The sequence below is a fragment of the Watersipora subatra genome, chromosome 3, assembly GCF_963576615.1.
Source record: "Watersipora subatra chromosome 3, tzWatSuba1.1, whole genome shotgun sequence".
NCBI classification, from domain to species: Eukaryota; Metazoa; Bryozoa; class Gymnolaemata; order Cheilostomatida; family Watersiporidae; genus Watersipora; species Watersipora subatra.
In genome coordinates, this window is record NC_088710.1 from 49,702,055 (window position 1) to 49,728,431 (window position 26,377).

Consider the following 26,377-nt stretch of genomic DNA (forward strand, 5'->3'; position numbering starts at 1 on the left):
TTGTATAAGATTAACCTAAATAAATCAGAACCAAGTTTGCAGGGGTAGCATTCCTTGCAGCAGTGATATACAGCCCTCCTGGGGAGCTGTATATCATTGCTTGCAAGAAGCAGGACCTTTAAGCTTCTGCACCTTACTAAATACAAATTATCTTTTCCTTATGCCAAAACTCTTTTAAGTTAAGTTCTTGTATTAATTGTTAATTTACTTGTTGGATAAGTAAGTGATGTTGTGTAAAAAAATTACAAAAGTGGCTGTAAACAATGGTGACCAGAATGTTTCGGAACATGCGGCCACATACGCTTATGTGCATGTAAATGTATAATGCGGTCTTACATTAGGAAGTCTATGACGAGACTAATATTGAATATATACGTGGAGTTGTATTCCCAGAAGAACGATGCTTGTTGCTGTAATCGAATCTTACCTAGCGAGTCGACTAGTCTCACTTTGTTTTGCGGTTCGGACACCCTCTGGAATGTTTCCTTTCAGCGTCTAAAATAAATTGTTTACATTCATATTGAACCAAACTTTTATTGCCCTACTCTGTGTAAAAAGGTTCTATTAACTAAGATACTTTATTTTTTATAAGCGTTGATAGCAATTGAGCACTAGGTTTAATAAGAATATTCACCCCTACAAAAGCCAATTGATGAAGGTGCCAACCGAAGCAATACATTTATGTTAGTGGCAGTCATGATCATCTGCTCAATAGCAAGTCAATCGAACAATCCTGTTAATCATAACTGTTGCAGATGAATTGTAACAAGTCCTATCGCATTGTCATTTATTTTAGCATCATTTTAGAAACGTATATTTTCGCGCAATAGGCCTATATGTTCAATGAACAATAACGCTGGCTACCATCTTTGCCTCTTCAAGGAAACATAGTTTTAAGCTATCATAAACACATAAATGTAGTAAAAGTGACGCAACTTTTATAAGCAAGTTTTTAAATGTTTTGTTACAATTTGCTTCCAGCCATCTCGCAGTCGAAAACCGAACAGGTTTTTGATATAGCCGCGTCCAGTACGTTTATAGGACTGTGGTCGGCAGAGTTGGGCACGGCTTGGTTATTGGGTGAATTGTGGTTTTTTTTTAGTAAGATTCCACCATCCACTGAAAGCACTACGATATTCTGCCCAGCACTATCTGGCCCACCTTCACATCCTTGCAACTTGGGCCACCCTCACATCCACACAATCTTGTGTTTTCAACTTTTGCAATATAGTTGTACAGACTGTTTACATCGCTTTGCAATTTTTATTCAAAAACATATATTTGGCAAGTTCATATGCAAATTAAGTAGTTGAGATTTTGCATAGATTTTCTGTATATTACAGATCATATTCACCAATAACCATGTATGATGTAATTGTAATTGGTGCTGGGGTCATGGGATCAGCAGCAGCCTACAATCTTAGCAAGCGGAACAAAAAAACACTACTAATCGACCAGGTTTGGTTTACTCATTTTGTTTCAAATATTTGTATATATTCTTCATTGCATAAGCTTTCTGTTTTTAACTTGTTAGTTCATATCTCTCCCATTTGGAACAACGTTGGATTTTTCGGATTGAGTTGCTTATGAAAAATCTACATTTTTATTTGCAAAATTTTGACATCTAACTTCCAAATTCGCCATGATTGATCTGATTTGTAAAGTATTTTTGTGTCAGACTAATTGTATAGATAATAATACTGCTCTGTTGAACATATATTTTAGTTCCCGCTACCGCACACACGAGGCAGCTCAAGTGGAGCCAGTCGTATCACTCGTCAAGCCTACTATGAACAATTTAACACAGACATAATGAAAGTTGCCTCTCCTATGTGGAGACAATTAGAAGAAGAGTCAGGCATGACTCTTTATAAGTAAAATGTTTGCTTATCTCAGACTTGGACTTGTGTTTTTTATTTATCTGTGTTATTATTGTTATTATTTATCTGCGTTTGGTCACGGTTGAAAATACTAATATGTTTTAGGCAGACAGGTGTGCTGGTTACTTCAAGCAACCAAGACTCCCTCTCTCATTATCATAATACTATACAAGATTATTATAAGAAATCTACCCCACTTTTGGATGAAAAAGACATTTCAAGGAAGTATCATCCCATGAAAGCCCTTCCTAGAGAAAAGGCCTGCTTTGATCCAGAAGCTGGTATACTTTATGCCTCCAAATGCATTCACGCTTTCCAGGTAATTCACCTCATTGCGCTGTTTGGTTTACCCCTAGTTTCTAATCACACTGCTCAATTACATTAAATATTAATCACATTGATTTACAACCTATTCTTACAATTTCAATGCTTTCATTATTCAGTCAAAGGACTTCACTTGTTCGCACTTGAACCTTGTCTTACTTCGTTAACGATAACATATCCGGCTACCAGTCCTTATACTGTATGTCTGCTTCTCCACCTTAAGTCAAAAGACGCAGTAGTTCATAACTGACCCTACTACACAGGATATGCAAAGCCTATCTAGACCACACTCCAAGTGATGATCTAACACTAAGTCACTTGTGATGAGATGTCTGAGTAAGGCTTATGTTGATAAAAAAAACACAAATATAACGGCTGTAATATTAGATGTTATTTGGTAGAAAGTATTTGAGAGGAATGGAGGTGAGATAGCTGATAATCACAAGCTTCTACATATCGTACCAGGTGTGTTTTACAGCTTTTAGCCTTCCTCAATTACAAAATTATACTCATTTATTATACTTTCCTGGGGTTCTAACAGATCCATTTGCAATTGATCAGCTGCCTGGCAGCATTGAATATATAATCAATGCGGGTGTTGGTGCTGACAGGTGACACAGTGAGAATACAAACGGACAAAAGAGAGTTTCATGGAAAAGCGATTGTCATAGCCTGTGGGCCATGGTCACAACGAGTTCTCTCTACAGTTGGTATATATTTACCTTTGGAGGTGGGTAAATCAGGCTATTCTAATCCTTTTTACACATAGAAGCTTTTTCTATTATCTATTACATAAACTTGTTTCATAGTGAGCCCTATTACATACTATTACAGAGTGTGACCGCTTTTAATGATTATGAATCTCATGTCGAAAATACCTTAGTTTCCAATTCACTAAAGAATGGATGGTGTTATTAGCCAGAGGCAGCTGATGCAAATGATATATGCAGCCCGAGTTATTTATTTAATTTTGAGTTGCAGGTATTTTCACCATGAGTGTGTTCAACTCTGTATATCTGAATTCAGGGTTGATCAATATCTAGTATAGCTAACAAATACATGCATGAAGCTAATTGAAATGTAGCTTTTCACTGTTCTTGCACGACAAGTTCTTCTCTGCCTTCTTAGTAAATTTTTACATTTGTCTCTTTTAACACTAGTTTTGTTTGACAAGTGTCTACCAACATTAGTTCCTGAATTTCAAGTTTCTTCAACTTTATTACCTGTTAAGTGTCTGATTGAATAGATTCAAGCAATTCAAGTGCTCTATTGGAAAACGAAGGCCGGTGCTGATCACTCGAAGCTACCAGCTTTTATCAACACTTCGAAACATGAACATATATATGGAATCCCTCCGGATGAATATAATGGAATGTTCAAGGTGGTTTAATTTGTAAAAGCATATTCAGACAAATTCATTAGTCTTACTGTATTACAACTTTATTTATAAAGCTAAATTTAACTTTGTTGTTAAAGTTGCATGGATGAAGTTCATTGTAGCCTATTTTCATGAGTTGTAGGATGTAGCAATTGCTTACCTAGTTGTTGATTTTTGTGATACCACCGTTGCGGTTTTCTTTGCTGTGAGAAGACAACTTCTTTTTGGTTTGCATAATTTTAATTTAATGCACTCATCTGAGCACGATGCCTAAAATGTGATGTTTTAATCGAGAAGTAAACGAGGGATTAGATTCCTATTTTAACACAAATTTTTTACAAATAAGGAAATAATTAATGACAATGCAATTATAGCTTTGGGCAGATATAAGGACTCGAATTAACATGCTTGCTCAAGCAAACCTTAAGGCTTCACTCACAATTGAATTGAATCTCTGGTATCTTTTACGTACTGTAGAATTGAATTGACTCATCGGAATTCTTTTTATTAAAAGTTGAATCGATTTGGCTCTTTACTGTCATCATAGACGAATTGACTCGATTCTAGTACTGCATGATAAAGCGATATAATTCAATGTGACGATATGTTTCAGTGGATGATTTTATATTGGGACAGTTTTCAAATCGATATGAATATCGAAGCCAATATTTTATCGAAATATCGGCTTATTTTATTTTGCAAAACTGGAGTTGGCCATTTTTCTTATTGTAAAGAGGAGACAACTCCTGTTTTTCAATCAGTATTAACCAATATCCTCTTATATCGTTCACATTAAAGTCTAATACTATATATCGAAAGAAGACAATTCTAATGTTCGATATTTTTCGATATTCGATATATTTAGAGACCAAAAAATCAAATGTACATGCAAAGATATCGTGCAGCACTACTCGATTCTCTATTTTCAATAAGCAAAATGACTCGAGGAAAAATGCATTAATGCATCCCTTCATGATTACTGTTTCTATGCGATATCCCTCTATCGCGTAGATCGTTTGTTCTGCCGAAAAGCTATTATAATGGGTCACCTTAGTACCTATACAAAAGCATTGAACTAGGAACACAGAGTTATTAGATCCATCTCAAAATTTCCTTCAATAAATTTAAGATATTGGGTTACGATTTTAGTTATGTTAATTATGAACTAGTCAGTTTCTCTTCTACTCAGAAATTACATCATAAAATTGGAGCTTCCGAATTTTTGTTATTTTCGGGTTAGAATGGATAAAAAATTTTTAAACAGAAACCTAAACATATTGTTGCTAGTGAAATTATTCAACATTGGGCCCAAGATATTGCTGCTAGTGAAATTATTCAACATTGGGCCCAAGATATTGTTACTAGTGAAATTATTCAACATTGGGCCCAAGATATTGTTGCTAGTGAAATTATTCAACATATATAGATATAGATATGTTGGGCCCAAGATATTGCTGCTAACCATATTTTTATATTAGAAAATGTGGGTCTGCATTTTGGTTAAACGGAGAAAATGATAGGGTTTTTTGCAGGCTGTTTCACTAAATTACAAAAAATATTAAACATGCTTTTGTTGGTCAAATGCATTAATTCTTGTGCATAATCTTCTGCTGATTCCAAAAAGTTTAAATTAAAACGAAAATACGAAGTGTGTCGGTAAGATATTTTAGGCATGACTTGATGCCGTCCAAATGAGCAAAAATTAAAATTACCGTTTGCGATATTTGCAATACAAACAGTCAAGGGGATGAGGTAATGCATGATTTGATACGGAATTGAATTTGTCTATTTGGGTAAATTTTGAATTGAGCTGATTCATCGAAATTAGGATAGCTAAAGAATCGAAAATTGAACTGTGGTGTTTTGCACTTAAATTCTGAATTGAATCAATTCTTACACAGTGTATGATGCAAAGGAATTGGGAATTGAATTGTTAATTTCTTGATGTGATGAGAATTGAGTTGAATCGAGTCATTTTTAAAGCCCTATAAACATCTCTAGTATTGGACAGAGTGAAGTAAAAAATGAAGACTTGAATATTGGTTGTAGCTGGTACACAGAACCTTCATCTTGCTTTCATGCACCTGATATTTAAACTAAGTTTTGCAGATTTTCTGTGTCCGAGCTTTCTTTATGTTCACTCACTAACAATAAAATACGCCTGCACAGTTCTATAGCAATACAACAGCCATCGTTTGAACTTTCATTGTGTAAATTACAGTATTTCTGTCATATTGGCGAGCCAGCTCAATCATGCATACACCTTTCTAATATTTTTCAATAATTTCACGTTTAATATCAATTTTATCCTTCGATTTTTCTTTGCATTATTCTTCATTGTACCGGTTGGCTTTCAGTCTACGCACAGTGCTTTTAATTCACTTAATTCTGCACTGATAAACGCGCACAAAAAGCACGCTGCAAAAGTATAACCTGAGCAGTTGAAAAAATACAGAGTGATGCTGTTCTCATAAGACACCTCTGACATTCTTGGCCACTGACTTCTTGCTCGTATCTCAAAAGTGGCTCGTATGTTAGTGCTAAAACTTGCTTAAAAGCTGGCTCGTATCTCAAGTTTCTCGTATGTCAATGTATAACTGTATTACAAAGTGTGAAGGAAAATTACCCCTGAAATTGCATATTGGTAGAGCCTTAAACCCCCTTTGCAGTTCCTTGACAAAATTAGTTGTTTTCATAAACAATCTTTTTTATTGTTTGCAGATTCTTTATCACAAAGGCCAGCCTTGTGATCCTGACTTGAGAGAGCAGGTTGACCCAGTTGATGAAGCCAAGGACTTGGCAGATATTAAAGAATTCATCTCTCAAGTCTTTCCAGATGTAATACCTGAGCCGGCAATAAGAGAGAGGTGTTTGTATACCGTGAGTGTCGTCCTAATATGTCTTCGTAAGGAAATTTTTGTTCGTTCCATTGGGAAGAAAGTAGCAGGTATTAATAACAAACAGGTATTTATAACAAATTTTGTTATAAAACAGTGAGTATAAAAATGGATAGCACAATCCATTTGGTCTCAATTGCTTTAATGATCAACTTGATTAATAATTTTAATAGGCTGATATAAGACCATGTTAAATGACCACACTGGTTGTTAATATCATGCCTTGTCTCAATAACACCCTACGATTTGTGTGGTTACAGGTACAGACAAGTTATATAACGTTACAGTGACCTGGCTCTATGGTCACTGGACTCCTCTCATGCATTCTCACATTTGAATAAAGATTTTTCACATGCATGCTATATACAAATGTAGGTAATACCAGTCTGCATCGGGCTGTGAAAAAATGTTTTGTAAAAGTAGCTCACATGTATTACTAGATTTTGTTGAGATTTTATTATTTGAATCTATGTAGTGTACACCTGATGAAACTGCTGTCGTGGATCTACATCCTATTTACAAAAATATCGCTTTTGCTGCTGGCTTCTCTGGTAAGTGAATATTCGAAAGCTCTATTTATCTTGTCTCGCAATCTTTTAACCCTCTTGCATAGACTTTACAATGACAATACTTCTGTGAGTTAGTAGTCACGTGGTGCCCGACGGTAGCTCGGAAGGGTTCGTGGGCATGCGCCACGATACATCTATTGTGGTTTTGAACCTGTGGTAGGGCACGGAAAATTCCTTACCAGTAGCCTATGTAGGACTGTCATAGCTTGTTGTCATATTCTTGTAGGTCAAGGCTTCAAGCAAGCACCTGTTATTGGTGACATGCTGGCTGATCTTGTTCTTGAGCAGAAAGTATCCCCTCTGCTTGTTGATGAGTTGAGGGCTGCAAGGTTCTCCAAAAAGGCCAAACTTTGAATGATGATTTTTAAAATTTTATTCAGTGATAGAGAAGTCCTCTTGGTCACCTCTAATCATATTAAAGAAAACTTACATGTTTTTCATTATCAGCTTTAATTATCAATTATGATTTTAAACTTTTCAATGCCTTTTGGTTGTCTACCGATGATTAGATTATTATTATTTCTTTTTAATGTCTTTGAGCTTTTTGTATTGACTCTTTTGTATAGGCCTTTACAAACATGAAAAGATTGAAATACTTGTAAAGTGTAATTTTCAACCTTTCAAATATACTTATCATAATTTTCAGTTTTTTGTCAATACATCTTAGCAATACAAGGACATCGTCAAATTCTATAACTGGAGCATTTTGGTAGCACAAAGAAGCGAACCTATTTATGTGATAAGCATTGTCTGTTTGGACTGTGGTGCCTTTAGTTGAACTGGAACAAAACCTTGAAGGTGTAGTTAGTGTTTGATTTTATTCACAATATTCTTTCCATAATAAGAGCCCGGTCTGTCTGAAGCCAGGGGTCGAGGTTCTGATAAAAGATTGCTTTCAACAGGACTCAAACTTTTGACATTCAAATTGGTAGACTACCACCGACGCCTACACCAATTCACCAACTTTAAGGCTTTCTGTATTGAAGACCAGTGCGCCATTTGCGATTTGCCAGTGGATAAATTATATTCGTTATTTTCGTTTTGAAGTGCCTATTCATTCATTTCTTTCTAATTATTTTCTAGACATTCTCATCAATCAATCTGAATCAACTTAAATTTCTATCATTCTCTTACTCACTATTACTCTGAAATATACTTACATCTGTCCATAAACACTCTCGAATTCAGCATCATAATCCACGTATTAACTCCTGTGTCTATGTCTTGTGTTTATGGACAGATGTAAGTATATTTCAGAGTAATAGTGAGTAAGAGAATAATAGAAATTTAAATTGATTCAGATTGATTGATGAGAATGTCTAGATAAGAATTAAAAAGAAATGAATCAATAGGCACTTCAGAAGGATAATAAAGAATGTAACTTATCCACTGGCAAATCGCAAATGGCGCACAGGTTTTCGATATTTCTGGATTAATTGTGAAGCTAGAGATCAATGATTCTGATGTGTTTAGTTAATGGAAACACTATTGCCGGTGCCCTTACTGTATCATTACCTTTGACTCTGAGCTACTGCAGCTCGCTCTCTTACTGATCAGTCCTTGGTTTCTTTTGGATGAAGGTCGATGGTCCTGCCTCACGTGTTGACATCGCATATCTTCCTCACCCCAGGAGCTACACACTGCCTGTTGGCACTTTTGCTCAGTTCTCACTACCTCCAAACTTCTTGCAGTAGTTGTTGGGACATTTCATGCAAAGTGATCCCTAGCGCAATAATAGAACTAATACTACTTTTCATTCCATGGATTGCAACAGCTCTCCTTTGGCATTGCTCGTGCTAGCTGTCTTTGTTAGGCTGACTGCCAACTTCCTGCCTATTATTATCTCTGCGACTTCGTTTGCTAGACCTGCTCCACTAGGTCAGCCATTTAGACTTTCTGGCCTCTTCCCGTCTTCTCCAACTCTCAATGCATCAAACATTAGTATTAGTAATTGGAACATCTAAAACCATTGTAAAAAGCTTCCATTAATTTCCAAGTTCATCAGTTGGGGTCTCGCTCGTATTTTACCTTTCTATCACTCCTATTAGTACCATTCTCCTTTGCCATTATCCTCAACAGCATCTTTTTCAGTATATGGTGGGGTGGTTGCTTCTTTCTTTGTCGACACTAAAATTATTTGCACCACGTGTTCCAGTGAGATCTGACTGGCACCAACAGGTTTTTGCCCCAGCATCATATAACGTCTCACCGCTTAGAGAAGTTTTTTTTATTTCTACGAATTTCATTGTAACCTACATGCACCCAATGTCAGTGTACTACATGTACTGTCAGAAGAGTTGGCTTCCCAAGTAAGATATCTTTAGATTTTACAAATACCGACTGACAAGAGTTCAGCGAACTCAATGAAAAACTTTATTGTCATCCAACTCACGTTTCAAATCATACATACAAAGATTCTTAATGTTTTCTAGCGAACTATAGTTGAGATCACTTTGACACGATATCCTTAAACTAGACCTAACCAACCCACCAAATATGAGCTCACTAGTGAAGGAAGTTTAGTATTTCATATGCAGTTAGCCTATGTCCTTCCCTTATTTTCATAATCGGGGTCAAACGTGAACTGGTTGTATACAGGGATCGAATCGTTTCCCATAGCCATCAGCATGTAAGCAATTTACTCATCGGGTGTGGGATCACTCTGAAAATACTGTATGCATTAAACTGCTCTTAAATTTTTTTATAACTTTAATACTCAGTTTTACATCTTACATTTGTAAAATCACATCCAACAAACGCGAGGCATAGGAGACGGGCTGCAATAGTTATCTTTACATAAGGTGCAACAAACTGATAGAAACTCATGCTACATGCAGAGCGCTGTCTGCTTTAACTATTTTAAAGGCTTCTCGCAACTCAGATAATGTAGCTTTACTAAACGAGTTAGCTACCGGCACAAAGGTTTTCATTTTTCCAGTTTCCAAGCACGCATAAGAACATCAGTGTTCATGCGGTAAGTGATGAATTATCCATGCTGAATGTTGTGTCCCACACTCCATCCTACAAACAGAGCAGTGTTTCGACCATTGAGGGCTCATCAGTGTATATCACAATTCATCAGGCCTCAGAAGAAGTATCGAAGACAAATTTTCAAGCTGTGGAAGGTGGCTAGCAAGAATAAATTTATACGAAAGCACTGGAGCATACCCACAATTGTCAATAGATAGAGTATATACATTTACACTCGTCCTTTGGCACTAGATATGCGAGTACAAATTAACACTGATTTCAGTTGAGCTAGTCTTGTGTATAGTTGCATAATTTGAACTTTCACTACGTAACTTACGATCAGCTTAATGTTAAGCAACAATAAAAACTCACACAACGTATTTTACAGCTACATGTAACTATCGTTATCATTAAATTTATCGTCATTTTTGGGGTCTAAAATGACCAAGAAAATCCAAAGCATTCATAAAAATTACATTTTTAGTTGTCCACTAAATCAAGAGTTGAGCATTAGTCAAAAACAAATTATGTTCAATTACCGAGATAGCACTACATTTCTATTTTTGCATAACAAAAGCTAAAAAGCAAACATCAAAAAGATGAAATACGAGAATCAAAGTGAAACAAAATAGTAAAACAGTCTTTTAAAAAAATATAATGTAAATACATGTTTTTTTAATTTCTATATGACAGATCAAAATTTAGAACTTTTAAATCTCTAAACAAACAATTTACTGTAAAACCTCTAATTGAATGCCAGCACTATTTGAACGCCTCCTCTATTTGACCGCCACTATGAAAGAAGGATTTAAAATTAGAGTGCTACCCTCTATTTGAACGCCACCTCCAATTGACCTCCACTTTGACCATCCTTGATCTTTATGAACCTATAATATCAAGTGATCAATAGAAAAGCGTCCACAAAATCGTATTACTAATGAATCGTTTACATCAATAACAATCAATTCTCTCGTCGTTCAACTCCAAAGCTTTGCACTTTTTTTCCGTTGAAACCTTTCAAAGCAACACCATAAAGAGAATTAACAACTGTCTCAGGCTAATAGTAGTTCCTGTTTAACGTGGTCTTGATACTTCAACACACATGTATATAAAAACGGTTTACATTTTCGGACCAAACGTTACGTTTGTAACGTTTCAAATTACAGGTATTGCACTTTCTCTCTGTTTGTATGTTTATTGTCTACATTTTCAGCGAGCGTAATTATTTGCGCTATACATGTACTCCTAACATCCCCTTTCTCCTGAAGGGTTTGTAGACTGAAGAAAATAAGCGAAGAATGTATGTACAGAAACATGCTGAACAGGAACATCCAAGGCTGATCAGGAACTGAAAAGTTAAACAAGCATTTATGTACAGTGTCATTTTATATAGCCTATTAGCAGCAGATGTAGTCATCTAGCTTGTGGTGGTTGCCTTATTTTGGTGGATGATTGACTTACCCTTGGTGTTGTAATTACTGCTGTAATCTCTTCTTGCCTCTTCATCTAAGGTTCGCTTTTAGCTACCTCAGTTGATACAATATCATTCCTAGTGTGAGGAGTTTCTGAACTATCACACTTGTCTGATTTTTAGCACCGTAAATTCGTGACCATTCTCATCAGTCGTTGAGCTGAGAAAAAAACTCCCGCTTGCTTTTATGTGCATTCTGGTAGTGAGTCTTTAGGGAAATGAAATAAAGTAATGGCCTGATCCAAGCCCTGTTGGTACTCCAAATAAATATATCCTTGCGGAGGTAGCAACAAATAGTATATCCATAGAATGGTGACTAAGTGTGGTACCAGTTGCAACCAGATGCTTAATAGTATTTGTAGCATTGCATTTTTCCTTACCAACCAAAAAATTTGTCTTATCTTTGGTAAGGTGATGAAGTTTCCTGCTGTGTGCAGCCAGATTGGGTATAAACTTGGCCAGGTATGTCACCATACATATTAACTTGTTGATGCCATGGCTGTCCTTTAGGTGCGACGTGTTATGTATTCCCTGAACTCTGTCAAGATCTGGCTGAATGTCTTCTTGACTGAGAACATGCACCACGTATTTGATTTTGATAAGATGAAGTTTCATTTTCTCTTCATTAATCTTTATGTCTTTGATCTCTGAGTCGCTCCATCAATGACACCAAATTGTTGTCATGATTCTTAATCTTTTTCTGGCTGTTATCTCTAGATCCATTCTTGAATACATCATCTGCTATGTCACCTCCAGACCATTCAGAGTTTGGTAGAGCCTTTTCTGAAAGTCTTCTGACACTGAGCTAAGTCCAAATGGCATCTGATTTTAGCAATACCTTCCAATAGGAGTCCGTAAGGTAGGGAGTAGCTTAGACTTCTGAAACAATTTCACCTGCAGAAAATCATTCTTCACATGTAAAATAGAGTAACATTGGGCCTTTGAATTTTAGCAGCACATTGTTCTGCTTCCACAGAACAACTATCGAAGAGATCAATGGATTTAGAATTTCCCATCCTGCAGAACACTTCTACTGACTCTAGCTGTTTGCTTCATCCTTGGGCTCATCTTGGACGATGCTGCACAGAAGCGACTGACTCATCCAAATGAAAAAATTCACCAAGAATCATATCTAAGTCATTGAACACCTCAGGGTATTCCTCACCATAAGAATCACCTAATGTTTTAGACCCTGTAACATTCATCTGATTATCTCTGGTGAAGATCAGACCAAAGTTCAAACAGCTCTCCAGAGCAATTAGTGGGCACTATCTCTTGCTGGTCTTTTCTACTTCAAAAGCAATGAGTGGATCAACCTCACTGAACCTTACATTCACTTTCCCAATTGATAGCAATTATTCTAGTGAGTATGTAGACCTTACCACTGAGCTTGCTTCTAATGATGGTTTACCACCAAGCTTCTCTATAATCAGATATACATAGAACATTCCGGAGCTACAGCTGTGTGAAGTAGGCAATTCATCATAGGCCCATTAACTGTTTTTAACTCCATAACAAGTTTGGTACCCTTCCTAACTGAATGTAGCATTAGAAGTTCCTCATAGCTTTCACTTCCTGTAGTGATTGACAACATTCTTCTTTTTGCACTTATTAGGAAAATGATTTTTTCCTTCAACATTCATACAGTTTGTCAAATGGCAAGACACCTTCCCTTGAGGTGATTTCCTCCGCAGAACCTTTCACATACCTAAAGCTAATCTTATTGCACTCAGTTGGAGCTTGCACTAGTGACTCATATTCCACCTTGTGAATGGAGCTGTTTATTCCCTCCTCCATTTTATTCAGAAGTCAGATGTGGCATTACTACCTCAAACTCGTTACTAAACTTACTGCGGCCTCCAATTTTAACACAGCCTCCAAGCTACAATACTAGCTTTCATATACAACTTGTCAACTAGCGACTTTTCATCTACTCCCAAACATGTATGGGAAGTCAAGTCATCCGAAAGATCATTAGCACTGCAACTTCTAGCCTGTGTGTACAGCGCGGTTTCAAACTATTCAATTGACATGTCATCTTGCTTCATATTCAGTAGTTATAAGACACTCCATAAACAGTAAATTCTTTAGTCTACAGAACTCCTCAAACCTCTCTACAACTTTAGCAAAATCTAGTCCATCTTCTGTATCAAATTCAAAATTGTCATGGATGGCTGTACCCCAAGGTTTAAGTCTTCCGCAAAATCACTGTCTTCACCGTAGTATCAGCTTCTGTTTTCTCAGATGCAACGAGGAACAGGATGAATTCTTTAGTAAGTTTTTTTAGATCTAAAAAAGGCAGGCTAAGGGAGGTTGTCTGAGCTCCAACCCTCTGTTTGCAAGGATCGCAACTCCAAACATGCTGCTACTTTTTGAAAAAGCTAGAGAAATATAACTGTCCTGATGGTGCACAATGATGCTGGTGCAATTCAAAAAATTGCCAGCATAGTTGCCTATTGAAAACGACGCTTGCTGGTGCAATTTAAGATGCTGGTGCAATCTGAGAGATTGCCAGCCTAGTGACTTATTGAAAATGATGCTTGCTGGTACACTGTTGCTAGTGCAATTTAGGATATTGGCAACTTAGTCACTTATTGATGATGCTTGCTGGTGTGCTGCGGATGCTGGTGCAATGCAAATGATTTCTAGTTGGTTGATGCTTGTAGAAAGATCCGGCGAAAGTTGCAGTATGTCTTGTATTGTGCACAAAAATAAATATACCAATAAATGCAGAGATATTTATATCCTATAAGGCGGGTCTTGGCAAGTTCAACAAGAGGGTAAAGAGGATGGTTAATAAGGTTAGAGTTACAACGAAAAGCAGGCCCTACCCTCAACACATGATTATATACTGCCTACTCGTATTATACCCTTATGACTATGCACACAAAAGGAATGATTATGGATATTTATAGTTTATTGTTTGTACCAGTATACATCAGGTAGGCCTACATGCTCAGGCACCGCAAATTTATCTATTGTGATGTAATGGATTGCGGGCAACTACCTTTAAAGTTGTACCCGGTCCGTTACTACCAGTGTTATTGACTATGTTGGCCACTGAGTGTTGTGTTGCGTAGGTAGTCCGGACAACAGCCGTGTAATATATTGTAGTCTGTTTTTTGCGTGTCCTTTAAATAGATACCGGGTCGTATCAAATTACCCCCGGATAATCCGGTTTAATAAATAAGACTGGTTGCGGATAAAATATACTTGTATTTTATCGTATCGTGTCCAAACACCAACTGCCCGCTATAAAGTTCGAGCCTCCTTGATATATTACCAATTGCGGGCAAAACCCGGGTAAACTTGCCCGGACACGAAAAAGCTAACAAAAGGCCGTGTCGGCCATAGTCCGTGTTCCAGATAAACAACAATAATAATATCGTTAGTTGAATATCAAAATACAGTATATACAGAATTAGCATAAATTCATGAGTGCAATTTATAATATAATTTAGATACTATTATTAATACACACATAAATGGAACAATAAGAATGAAAGTGCTATTGTGTTCATTTAGCTGCGGTATTTACTGGTAGATCGGCGGCTATTGGGTTACACAATTCATTACATGATGTCGAAATGAAAACTAATCTCACTAGATTTTTAATCGGCAATTCTAAGAATGCCAGTTTTCGATCAGATCCCAGATCACTTCTGACAGCATGTTAGGTTGCGAAGCTCATAGTAGAGGCGTTGTAGAGTTATTATACAATGTATTGGTATTTCGACAATGTTTTTCAACATCGACAACTACAGTCGTGTAGTGGGGATTCGTTTAGAGCAGCACTCCGAGGCAGTTCAATTAGAGGTTTTACGGTACATTGCATATCACTCACCACGGGAATAATTGTTGTCTTAAAACGTGTTGAATTTTTCAAACGTCTTAAAAATTGTTGTAATTAAACGTGTAGTGTAGTATCTACAATCCGTTCGTATGGTCTTAGTTACTGACGATAACTATCGCACCCTCTCTCGCTATGCTTGTACAGAGCCATCGAGTGTAACACTCGATGGCTCTGTGCTAGTACATGTTTATTGTCTACCTTTTCAGCGAGCGTAATTGTTTGTTATTTATAGACATTCCACAGTGCCTGGACGAACGTGTATATTGCTTGTTACACGAATATTGCGTTCATCTGTCAAAGCACATGAAATATGTATTAAATAATACTTGTGGTGTTTGGCCAACTAACTTAATTAAATTGAATATCCCAACATTGGTCTTTACGACGTTTTCATCATTTTTATAGCTTATTAAATATGATAATCGGTTATAGGAAATTAGGCACCTTACATGAACGCATTATTTTGCTTACGGTATTTATGTATTAGGGCCTATACGACAGTTTATTAAAATTTTGAGGTGTACAAATCTACTACAAGTTTGATGCGAATTTCATGAACAATACGCTCGGTCTACGAGACATGACGCAGCACACAAATGCAACTCCACAAACCTGGAACAGAATTCAAGTTAAGTTTTTTAGACAAGCCGACCCTATCAATTGTCTTAACAATTACTGGTCGACGGCAGCCAACGTTGGTCTCGTAACTGCTCTCGTTGTGTTGTGGAAGTCATTGTTGAATGTCTGATGCCGAGTAAGTAATACATATGGTTCAAGGCTGTAAGCTGTGCATTGTCGTAAGCAATGTAGCTGCTCGCTCAATCTGGCTTTTACTATTCAAGATCTACAAGCATGAAAAGCCAAAAAACAATTAAGTACTCTTCACTTGAAGCGTAGTGCTGAAATGAGTTTACAAATAATACGCACTCAAAGTGACATTTGGAAATGCAAAAATTTAAATACTGCAAAATTAAATCAATATATTTGAATCAATTTCAGAACTCAAATACCTGAATTAAATGAAGGAGAACGCTTTGGTGTTTAAAACCATTTATTACGAAATAGTTGTATGCCTGTTGGCACTTTTTGGATAAAACCGTTTATTTGAAGAGTGCCAACAGGCATGAAGCTTTAATAATATATGGTTGGTTTTAAGCTATTAAAGTGTTATCCTTCAATTAATTGATATAAATTAAATAAATATGCACCCAGCTGTGCAGTGGTTAAATAAGTTGCACCATCCTGTTCTTTGTAGGTGTAGTTCTGTTTTCCTGCTCACTGGTTCTTCATTCACTAGGCTTCTCCCTCTTTGAGATTACCTTCCACTCTGTACTATTTCTTCCCTCCACTTCACAACTCTCGCTTGCAGCTGCTTATATAGTGAGTGGTGTGTTAGTTCACTGGCTTTCCATAAAATCTGGCTTGCGTTTCACTAGGCTAATCTCAGGATAGCTGGACGCATATAGCTATTAGAAAACTGGGCTCAGCAAATCCATCACACTCTTCACTCTTAGATGCAGTGTCAGTATTCAAATATTGGCTTACCACCTTTGATAAGGGGATTATGTATTTAGCTCCAACAGGGACAACCCTGTTGTCACCACAAGGTTACCATGTATAGTTGTTTGGAGAACACAGCTTATTTCAGTCCTCAACAAGGATGTTTTTCGAAGGTTCTTTTGGCCCAAGTCAAAGTAGTGTATGTACTAGTATATGTTACCGCTACTGAAATAACAACAGTGTTACGTGTCATTGATTCTTGTTTGCCCTAAATATGCAACCCAATAGCTGAACAGCTTTTGTTATTTGTAAAGAATGCCAAAATCAGAGCAATACCATTAATAATATCACTTACCTTCAACATCGATTAATACCTGATTTTTTGAGAAAAAAAATTCCAAACTTATTAATACAGATTTTTGTATCTTCTAATTTCCGTGAAAAAAAACATTGTGTATATACCGTTAAATTTGGACACATATGTTTGGCTAGTTGCTAAGTTGTTAAGCAATTTTTTGGCCTACGTGTCACGCAATATGATTGTATGGGGAACTTGGGCAAGTTACATTATTCAGCAATTTATGTCTAAGAACACTTGTTTGGTAGCATCGTAGGTGAATTCAATAATTGAGATTTTGTATAAAGTTTCTGTATATTACAGGTCATACTCAGCAATAATCATGTATGATGTAATTGTAATTGGTGCTGGGGTCATAGGATCAGCAGCAGCCTACAATCTCAGCAAGCGGAACAAAAAAACATTACTAATTGACCAGGTTTGGTGTACTCGTTTTGTTTCAAATATTTGTATATATTCTTCGTTGCATAAATTTTTTGTTCTTTATTTTTAGCAGTTGATATCTATCACACTTGTAACTACGACTGACTTTTCAAATAAATTTGTTAATAAAAAAGCTCCATTTTGATTTGAAAATTGTTGACATCTTACTCTCAACTCCTTCACAGTTGATATAGTTTTAAGTTTTGTTATAGCCAGCTTTGATAGCATAGATGCTCTATTGAATATGCATTTCAGTTCCCGCTGCCGCACACACGAGGCAGCTCGAGTGGAGCCAGTCGTGTCACTCGTCAAGCTTACTACGAACAATTCAACGCAGACATAATGAAAGTTGCTTTTCCTATGTGGAGACAATTAGAAGAAGAGTCAGGCACGACGCTGTATAAGTAAGGCATTTTCTTAGATTAATGAGTATTATTATTATTGAAAACTGGGATATCTTAGATGTTTACCCGGTATAGTAAAGCAACTAGAACAAATATCGGCTAAAATATAATGTTTGTTGAAGCTACATGTATACGTAATTTTTCAACTCGTCAAAAACTATTATATATCACAGTAAATTTATTACTGATTTGGAATGGACTTGAGAATATTCAAAGTTTCTAATTTTAGTCCGTGTTGATTTTAACAGCATCAGATTTAAGTGTTACAAACAATATGCATAACAAAATCACTCACTACCGTGAAACAGAATGTGCAATAAGCAACTGGCGGCACAGGCTGTTGTTAAGTTCTTTTGTGTATTTTGTTATGGGTAAGAGTACAATCGGTTTTAGGCAGATAGGTATGCTGGTTACCTCAACCACCCCAGACCCTCTCAACCATTATCAAAGCACGATACAGAATTACTATAAGGAATCCTCTCCTCTTTTGGATGAAAAAGAAATTTCAAGGAAATATCATCCAATGAGGGCCCTTCCTGGAGAAAAGGGCTGCTTTGATCCAGAAGCTGGTATACTTTATGCCTCCAAATGTATTCATGCTTTTCAGGTAATGCATCTCAGTGCACTGTTTGGTTTACAACATTTATCATACAGCTCATTTACCGTGAAACCTCTATTTGAACGTCATGGCACTCTATTTTTCACCATTAATTTTTGCCATGATTACTTTCCTTTCATGTTTACTTCTTCCTTCGTGTTTAATTTCCCTTCATGTTTACTTTCCTTTCCCTAATGATTTTTGCCCTTGTAAATTGCTTGTAAAATATTTTCAATATGAACTACTTTGTCCTTAACCTGTAAATGACTGATAAGGTCTAATTGTCTATTTAGTCATGTCATTTCTTTTAATACTCATTCTGTCTGTTGATGCTTAGTTACGCATGTCTTTTTTTTATTCGGTGAATCTCTCCTCCCTATCATCCACTATCTTTTTTTAGTGTTGTAGAATTCTTTTTCTTGTATATCTATTTGATGTATTTTTGCCTTCAGTTCTTTACTATGGTCATCATATTCAACTATATCCTTTTCGCTCATTTGATTCCTCATTCTTTGCATTTGTTCTCCTGTTCAGCCGGTCTGAGCTGTTCTTGTCTCCTTCCTTGTTGTTCTCTGGCTGTCTCTCTTTGCCATCCTTTTTTTTGTCCGTATTGAAGGTAAAAAATTAAGGATATAACTTATACTCACAAAAATGTGTATTTTTATTTGCTAAGAATTCTAAAAATTTGTAAGGTAAATTCTTTAAAGGTTGACTTGCAACCAAATTCACATTACAGTTATTTGATATGAAAAGATTCACCATGTCTTACTCTGTTGTGTTGTAGGTGCAAAATATGTGGAAATGTGATTACCAGCTCTTAAAAGCTAAAAAACGAACAGTTAATCACAGCCACACGAGACCGCCGTTGTTTGGATTCGCTTTTCAAAACGGCTCAAATGGGACGTAGTTGTTACAGGATGGTTTCTGTTTACACTTTCATGCAATCTCATTCGTCAAAATATTTTCACAAATATACTTCACGCATTCAATAAAACCATGTCTATTGTTCTTACGCGTCTGTTTTATTATCATTGTAATGCTGTCACTTTTAGCACTGATATCTTATAACTTACCGTAAAAAATCGTTAAACTTTTCAACCTTAGCTCAAATGAGTACATATCATTGTCTGATAATCAGGATGAGCCTGTTGGTCACTTGTGATAATCGAAAAGTGCTGCAGAAATTATTTGCGAAGTATTGGGTCACATGATCAGATTACGACTTGACGATTAGTTCAAGCCGAAACAAAACTGTAAAGTAGCGAGCATCTATATTTGATACGGGGTCTTCGGTAAAACCCAAAGTGTTTGTCATAAACTAGTGCTATGATAAGTTTATATTGAGCTTTTTAAGAGATTTCAATCTTCGGCGGCTTTTCGTTGTTGAGCTTTTAAGAGCTTATAATCACATTTCCACATATTTGGCACCTACAACACAACAGAGTAAGACATGGTGAATCTTGATACCAAATAACTGTAATGTGAATTTTGTTGCAAATTAACCTTTAAGCATTTTTGAACTGCACAAAAAATTGCAAGATCATTGTTTGCGAAGGGGGTTAATTAAATTTAGGTGAAATTGCATGGATATATAGCCTTTGTATCTGTAATAGCACAATTTATTTTTATCCAATTACGAAAGTGTGTCACACGAATAACTAACACACGCGCTGACAACCTGGCAGCCTGAGTAGTGCTGCACAATATCTTTGCATGTACATTTGATTATTTGGTCTCTAAATATATTGATTTTGAAAAATATCGAACATTAGAGTTGCCTTCTATCGATATATAGTGTTAGGCTATAAAACAATATAAAAAAATATTGGTTGAAAAGCAGGAGTTGTCTCCTCTTCACAATAAGGAGAGTGGACAACTCCAGTTTTTGAGTAAATGAATGATCTAACAATAAAATATTGGCTTCGATATTCATATCGATTTGAAAACTGACCAAATATAAAATCAGCCACTGAAATATGTCATCACATCAAATGATATCGTTTTATCGTGCAGCACTAAGCCTGAGTGTGCAGTGAGTGACCATCATGTGCGCAGATGAAGCGTAGATACTAAGATAGGATAGTAAGCACATGCACAGCTATTACCCAACTTCATAAGGTGTCTAAGTGGCTATGCTAGTAGAGTGTTGGTCTACCATACTGAGTGTTGCTAGTTTGAACCTCGCTTACAACAACCTTTTATCTCACATTGTGGCTGAAGAGCATAACACACTCTTCCGTATTAATGTATAGAAGATCAGATGGATTTATAACATATTCCTATATTTGCCATTTATTTGTTATTGCAATCAAAGGACTCCTCTTGTTTGCACTTGAACTTTGTCTTGCTTTGTCTATATATGTGTCTTAGTCGTCTTTCTGGTTATAGGGTTATAGCGATAGGGTTTTAGGAATGAAAAATTTGCTTCGCATTGGGTGTTGAACTCAGAACCTCTAGGTCTGCAGACTGGCGGACTAACCCACTACACTACTCGTCTACCTTACCGCTTCAGGTGATAATTATGCACATAGTGATTGCTCATGACGATCTCTCACAGAGCACAGGCTGCTAATGTACTAGTGATAATAGATTATGCTACCAGTCCTTATACTGTATGTCTGCTTCTCCACCTTAAGTCAAAAGACGCAGTAGTTCATAACTGACCTTACTAGACAGGATATGCAAAGCCTATCTAGACCACACTCCATGTGATGATCTAGCACTCAGTTACTTGTGATGAGATGTCTGAGTAAGGCTTATGTTGATAAGAAAAACACAAATATAACGGCTGTAATATTAGATGTTATTTGGTAGAAAGTATTTGAGAGGAATGGAGGTGAGATAGCTGATAATCACAAGCTTCTGCGTATCGTACCAGGTGAGTTTTACAGCTTTTAGCCTTCCTCAATTACAAAGTCATACGTCTTCACCTTGTTTGATCATTTATATCAGCTTGACTGGCTTGACGAAACACTTACATGTATATTGTATAGATATCAATTTTAAATTATTAATTCATAATTAAATCACTTCTTAATGCTACTTTTGGATCACAGTTCACTTTTTCTTGAGGTTTCAACAGGTTCAGTTTTTATTGATCAGTTTTTATTGGTCAGCTGTTTGGCAATTGATTAAATAATCAACACATTGGTTGATGCTGGCAGGTGACACAGTTAAAATACAAACAGACAAAAGAGAGTTCCATGCAAAAGCAGTTGTTATAGCCTGTGGGCCGTGGTCACAGCAAGTTCTCGCTAACATTGGTGTACATTTACCTCTGGAGGTAGGTAAATCAGGCTATTAAATTCTTTTATAGAAGTTGTTCTCTTTGTATCTATTACGTAAACTTGTTTCTTAAGGACCCCAATATATATTATTACAGAATGGGTCTGCTTTTAATGTTTATGAATTTTATGTGAAAAATGTCTTAGTTTGTGATCTACCAGAGATGGGGAGGAGGGGATGGTGTTATTAGGCAGAGGCATATTTGATCTTAGATTTTTTGAGAAAGGTAAAAAGCCCTTTATATCATTAACTGGTATTACCCGAAGCTTTCTAATGCGATGAAAAATTTAATCTATGATTGCGAATGCTCTATTAGTTTCTTTTTATAATTTAGGTCTTTCATATCAATATTCTTTCAATCTCCGTCGAACCAGTACATGTCTATACTGGTTCTTGCACGACTGATTACCTCAACCAGTCATGCAATCTGTGTCTGTTGACACTGATTCTTGAATGTCAAGATTCTGATGATGCTAGTTCCTGAATTTCCAGTCACTGTTTTAATAGACTTACGCGATTCAAGTACTCTATTGGAAAACAAAGGCCGGCGCGGATCTCTCGAAGCTACCAACTTTCTTCAACGCTTCAATAGAAGGCCAAATATATGGAATCCCTCCGGATGAATATAATGGAATGTTCAAGGTGATTAAATTTGTAGAGACATCTTCAGGCAAATTCATTAGTCCTACTGTATTATATGTAACTGTTTTAATAAAGTGTGATGTACTTTGGTGGTCTAAAGGTGAACTTACACAAAATTTTAAAAGCTTTTCTCAGAAAGTATCAGTATTTTTTATCATTAATGATTGTTTTTAATGTTTGAGGTGATCCGACTGCTAGGATGATATAGAATAGAATCAGAAGAAAAATGTGTGTCGAAATGATGTCACTAGTTGTTATCATTACTGTAGTTGATATCGGCTATTGCGTTCAAGTTACAAAGTTATGCGTATCTGTTCTGTTGGTCTCTTTGCTGAAGTGCAATTATAGACGTGATCATTGCACTATAGGCTTGATTTGAGCGTTATAATTGCGGTCAAGTTTTGTTGATTTCAATCTTGAAACATTCTGGCAGTCAGACTCGCCTCAAACATAAATAATGATTGCAAATGTTAGAACAATACCGATACTTTCTGATAGAATCTACAAACATTTAGTGTTAGCTTATATTAACGTTGTATTGATGGAGTTCATTGTAGCCTTTGATCATGAGTTTTATTTATGTAGCGATTACTTACTTAGTTGTTATGTTTCTATTTTAGCTTTAGTTATTACATACAAGTACGCTAGCACTATGAGAGATCATCATATGTAATAACTACATGCATAATTATTCCATAGCACAGCGAGGTGATTGAGTGGTACAGTGGTGGTGCGCTTGGCTTCAAATCTGAATATCTGTGGTTTGATTCCCCGTTCTATGCGATTGATTCAACCGAGACAAAACCTTTCTAAAGATTAGCCACTCCAGCTTAGAGGCCTTGATAAATTTAAGTTGCAATTCTCTTTGTTGTAAGAAGACAACTTCTTTTTTGTTTGCATATTTTGATTTCACTTGCACTCACCCGAGCATGATGCCTAAAATGTGATGTTTTAATCAAGAAGTAGAAGAGATTAGATGCACATACGTGTTGCAGAAATCTTTTTATAAATAAGGAAATGCCAGTAATAATGCAATTATAGTATTGCACACAAATGACATTAAAAGTGATGCCTTGGGTATTGAATGTAGCTGGAACAGAACCTTCATCTTGATATTCTGTTTTATCATATTTAGACCTTCATCCTTCACGATATTCTAGCTAAATTTTTTGGATTTTCTGTGAGAGCTATTTCCTGGGCATCAACTATAATAGGCTAAAATTTTATGAACATAAACTAACTCTAAATTAATTTGTTTCTGAGGAATGAAAAATCGCTACATATTAATTGTTAAAATTTATTTATTAAAATTTATTAATTTTTAAATTTTATTATCACTAATAATAGAATGCACCTGTGTGGTTTATGACAATATGACAGCCAGAACATCATTGTTTAAATTAGTACAAAGTATGAAGGGATATTCCTACTACTGGAGTAAAAAAACTAGGGTAACGAAGAGGTCTTGTTTTGCCGCAGAATTTGCATATTGGTAGAATCTTTCCGCAGTTCATTGCCTGTTTTATGCGCTCAGAAATTATTTGTCATTGTTTGCAGATTCTCTTTCACAAAGGCCATCCTTGTGATCCCGACTTGAGAGACCAGATTGACCCAGTTGATGAAGCAAAGGACTTGGCAGCTGTGAAGGAATTCATCACTCGAGTCTTTCCGGACATAATACCTGAGCCTGCAATAAAAGAGAGGTGCATGTATACCGTAAGTGTCATCCTAGCAGTGTATCCGTAAGTGTCATCCTAGCAGTGTATCCGTAAGATTAATTTGGCTGCATTAGGAAGAAAGTAGCAGCTATTTGTTACAGAACAACGGATATAAAAACGGATTGTTTAAATCATTTAGTCACCATTAGTTTAATAAAAAACTTGATTGCTAATTTTAATAGGCTGATATAAGACCACATTTACTGTTGATGGGTCTGCTTTGTGTCAATATAAACCTCTGATTGTGAGAAGGGTGACAGGTACATACATTGTGAGAAGGGTGACATGTAAATACATTGTGAGAAGGGTGACAGGTAAATACATTGTGAGAAGGGTGACAGGTACATACATTGTGAGAAGGGTGACAGGTACATACATTGAGAGAAGGGTGACAGGTACATACATTGTGAGAAGGATGACAGGTACATACATTGTGAGAAGGGTGACAGGTACATACATTGTGAGAAGGGTAACAGGTACATACATTGTGAGAAGAATGACAGGTACATACATTGTGAGAAGGGTGACAGGTACATACATTGTGAGAAGGGTGACAGGTACATACATTGTGAGGATGACAAGTACAGACATGTTACATGGTGAGCCGGTACTGAGAGTGTTACACTGACTTGGCCTGATGGTCTCTGGACTCCTGTCATGCTTTCTTATACGTATTTGAATAGGTTTCTGTATAGGTAATACCAGTTGAAACTAGGTAATACCAGTTGAAACTTGGTAATACCAGTTGAAACCAGGTAATACCAGTTGGAACTAGGTAATACCAGTTGGAACTAGGCTGAGTAAAAATGTTACGAAAAGTAACTCACATGTATAATTATGTTTCATTAGGATTGTGTTATTTGAATCTGTGTATGTTTATCTGCAGTGTACACCAGACAATGTTGCTGTCGTGGATCTGCATCCTACCTACAAAAATATTGCTTTCGCTGCTGGCTTCTCTGGTAAGTTAATATTCTAAAGCTCTATTGATCTTGTCTCCCAATCTTTTAACCCTCTTGCATAGACTTTACAATGACAATACATCTATTATGGTTTTGAACTTGTGGTAGGGCACGCAAAGTGCCTTACCAGCAGCCTATGTAGGATTGTCATAGCTTGTTGTCATAATATTCTTGTAGGTCAAGGCTTCAAGCAAGCACCTGTTATTGGTGACATGCTGGCTGATCTTGTTCTTGAGCAGAAAGTATCACCTCTGCTTGTTGATGAGTTGAGGGCTGCGAGGTTTTCCAAAAAGGCCAAACTTTGAATGATGATTTTTAAAATTTTATTCAGTGATAGAGAAGTCCTTTTGGTCACCTCTAATCATATTAAAGAAAACTTACATGTTTTTCATTATCAGCTTTAATTATCAATCATGATTTAAAACTTTTCAATGCATTTTGGTTTGTCTACGAATTATTAACTCTGTAGTTGTATTTTTTTCTAACGCATTCGAGTCTTTTGTAAAGGCCTTTACAAACATGAAAATATTGTTATACTTTTAACTTGCGATTTTCAACTTTTTAAATATACTTTTTATCATTACTTTCAGTTTTTTGTCAAGATGTTTCAGTAGTTCTATTCTATCTCGAAATACTATAACAAGAGCAGGTACCATTCCCCTTGCACAGGGAAGCAAACCTCTTCATATGATAATCACTGTCTGCTTGGACTACAAGTTCCTTAATTGAACATGAGCAAAAACTAAAAGTTTAATCAATGTTTTATTTTATTTACAAACTATATTATAATAATAGTAATAGCTTTTTGAAGTGTATATACCCCATGTTAATAGCCTATATAAACAGAATATTCATAATTAAAGTTTGTTATTTTTATATGGCATTTTGATGACTGCATTATAACATCACAGAAAAGTTCAGTTTTTCTAGACATTTTGGAGAGGTACTTATCCATAAAATAAGAGTTTGTAACAGCTCTCGCAGCCTGTAAAGTAAAATCATTCACAAACATTTTAAACCAAAAGCTTTATTAAACTTGTTAAAAATACTTTCCATTCTCTAGAGAAGCTGCAGCACCACCAACATACATTTTTCTCATGTTAATGACCTTCACTAGAATCTCAGCAATAATTAGAAGTTTATTC

The 26,377-nt window shown here is 36.1% G+C and overlaps 1 protein-coding gene across 1 annotated transcript; it reads left to right on the forward strand.

Annotated features, from left to right (window-relative positions):
* Nucleotides 1–552: 552 nt before the first annotated feature.
* On the forward strand, nt 553–26,036 carry LOC137390689 (uncharacterized). The gene is made up of 19 exons (XM_068077012.1): nt 553–558; nt 1,344–1,458; nt 1,726–1,874; nt 1,986–2,199; nt 2,606–2,669; nt 2,816–2,934; nt 3,451–3,585; nt 6,304–6,462; nt 6,955–7,030; nt 7,275–7,390; nt 17,457–17,618; nt 17,879–18,027; nt 18,421–18,634; nt 21,440–21,503; nt 21,790–21,908; nt 22,418–22,552; nt 24,110–24,268; nt 25,157–25,232; nt 25,410–26,036. The coding sequence occupies exons 2-19, from the start codon at nt 1,363–1,365 to the stop codon at nt 25,535–25,537; spliced, it is 2,334 nt and encodes a 777-aa protein (XP_067933113.1). The 5' UTR covers nt 553–558; nt 1,344–1,362; the 3' UTR covers nt 25,538–26,036.
* Nucleotides 26,037–26,377: the final 341 nt, after the last annotated feature.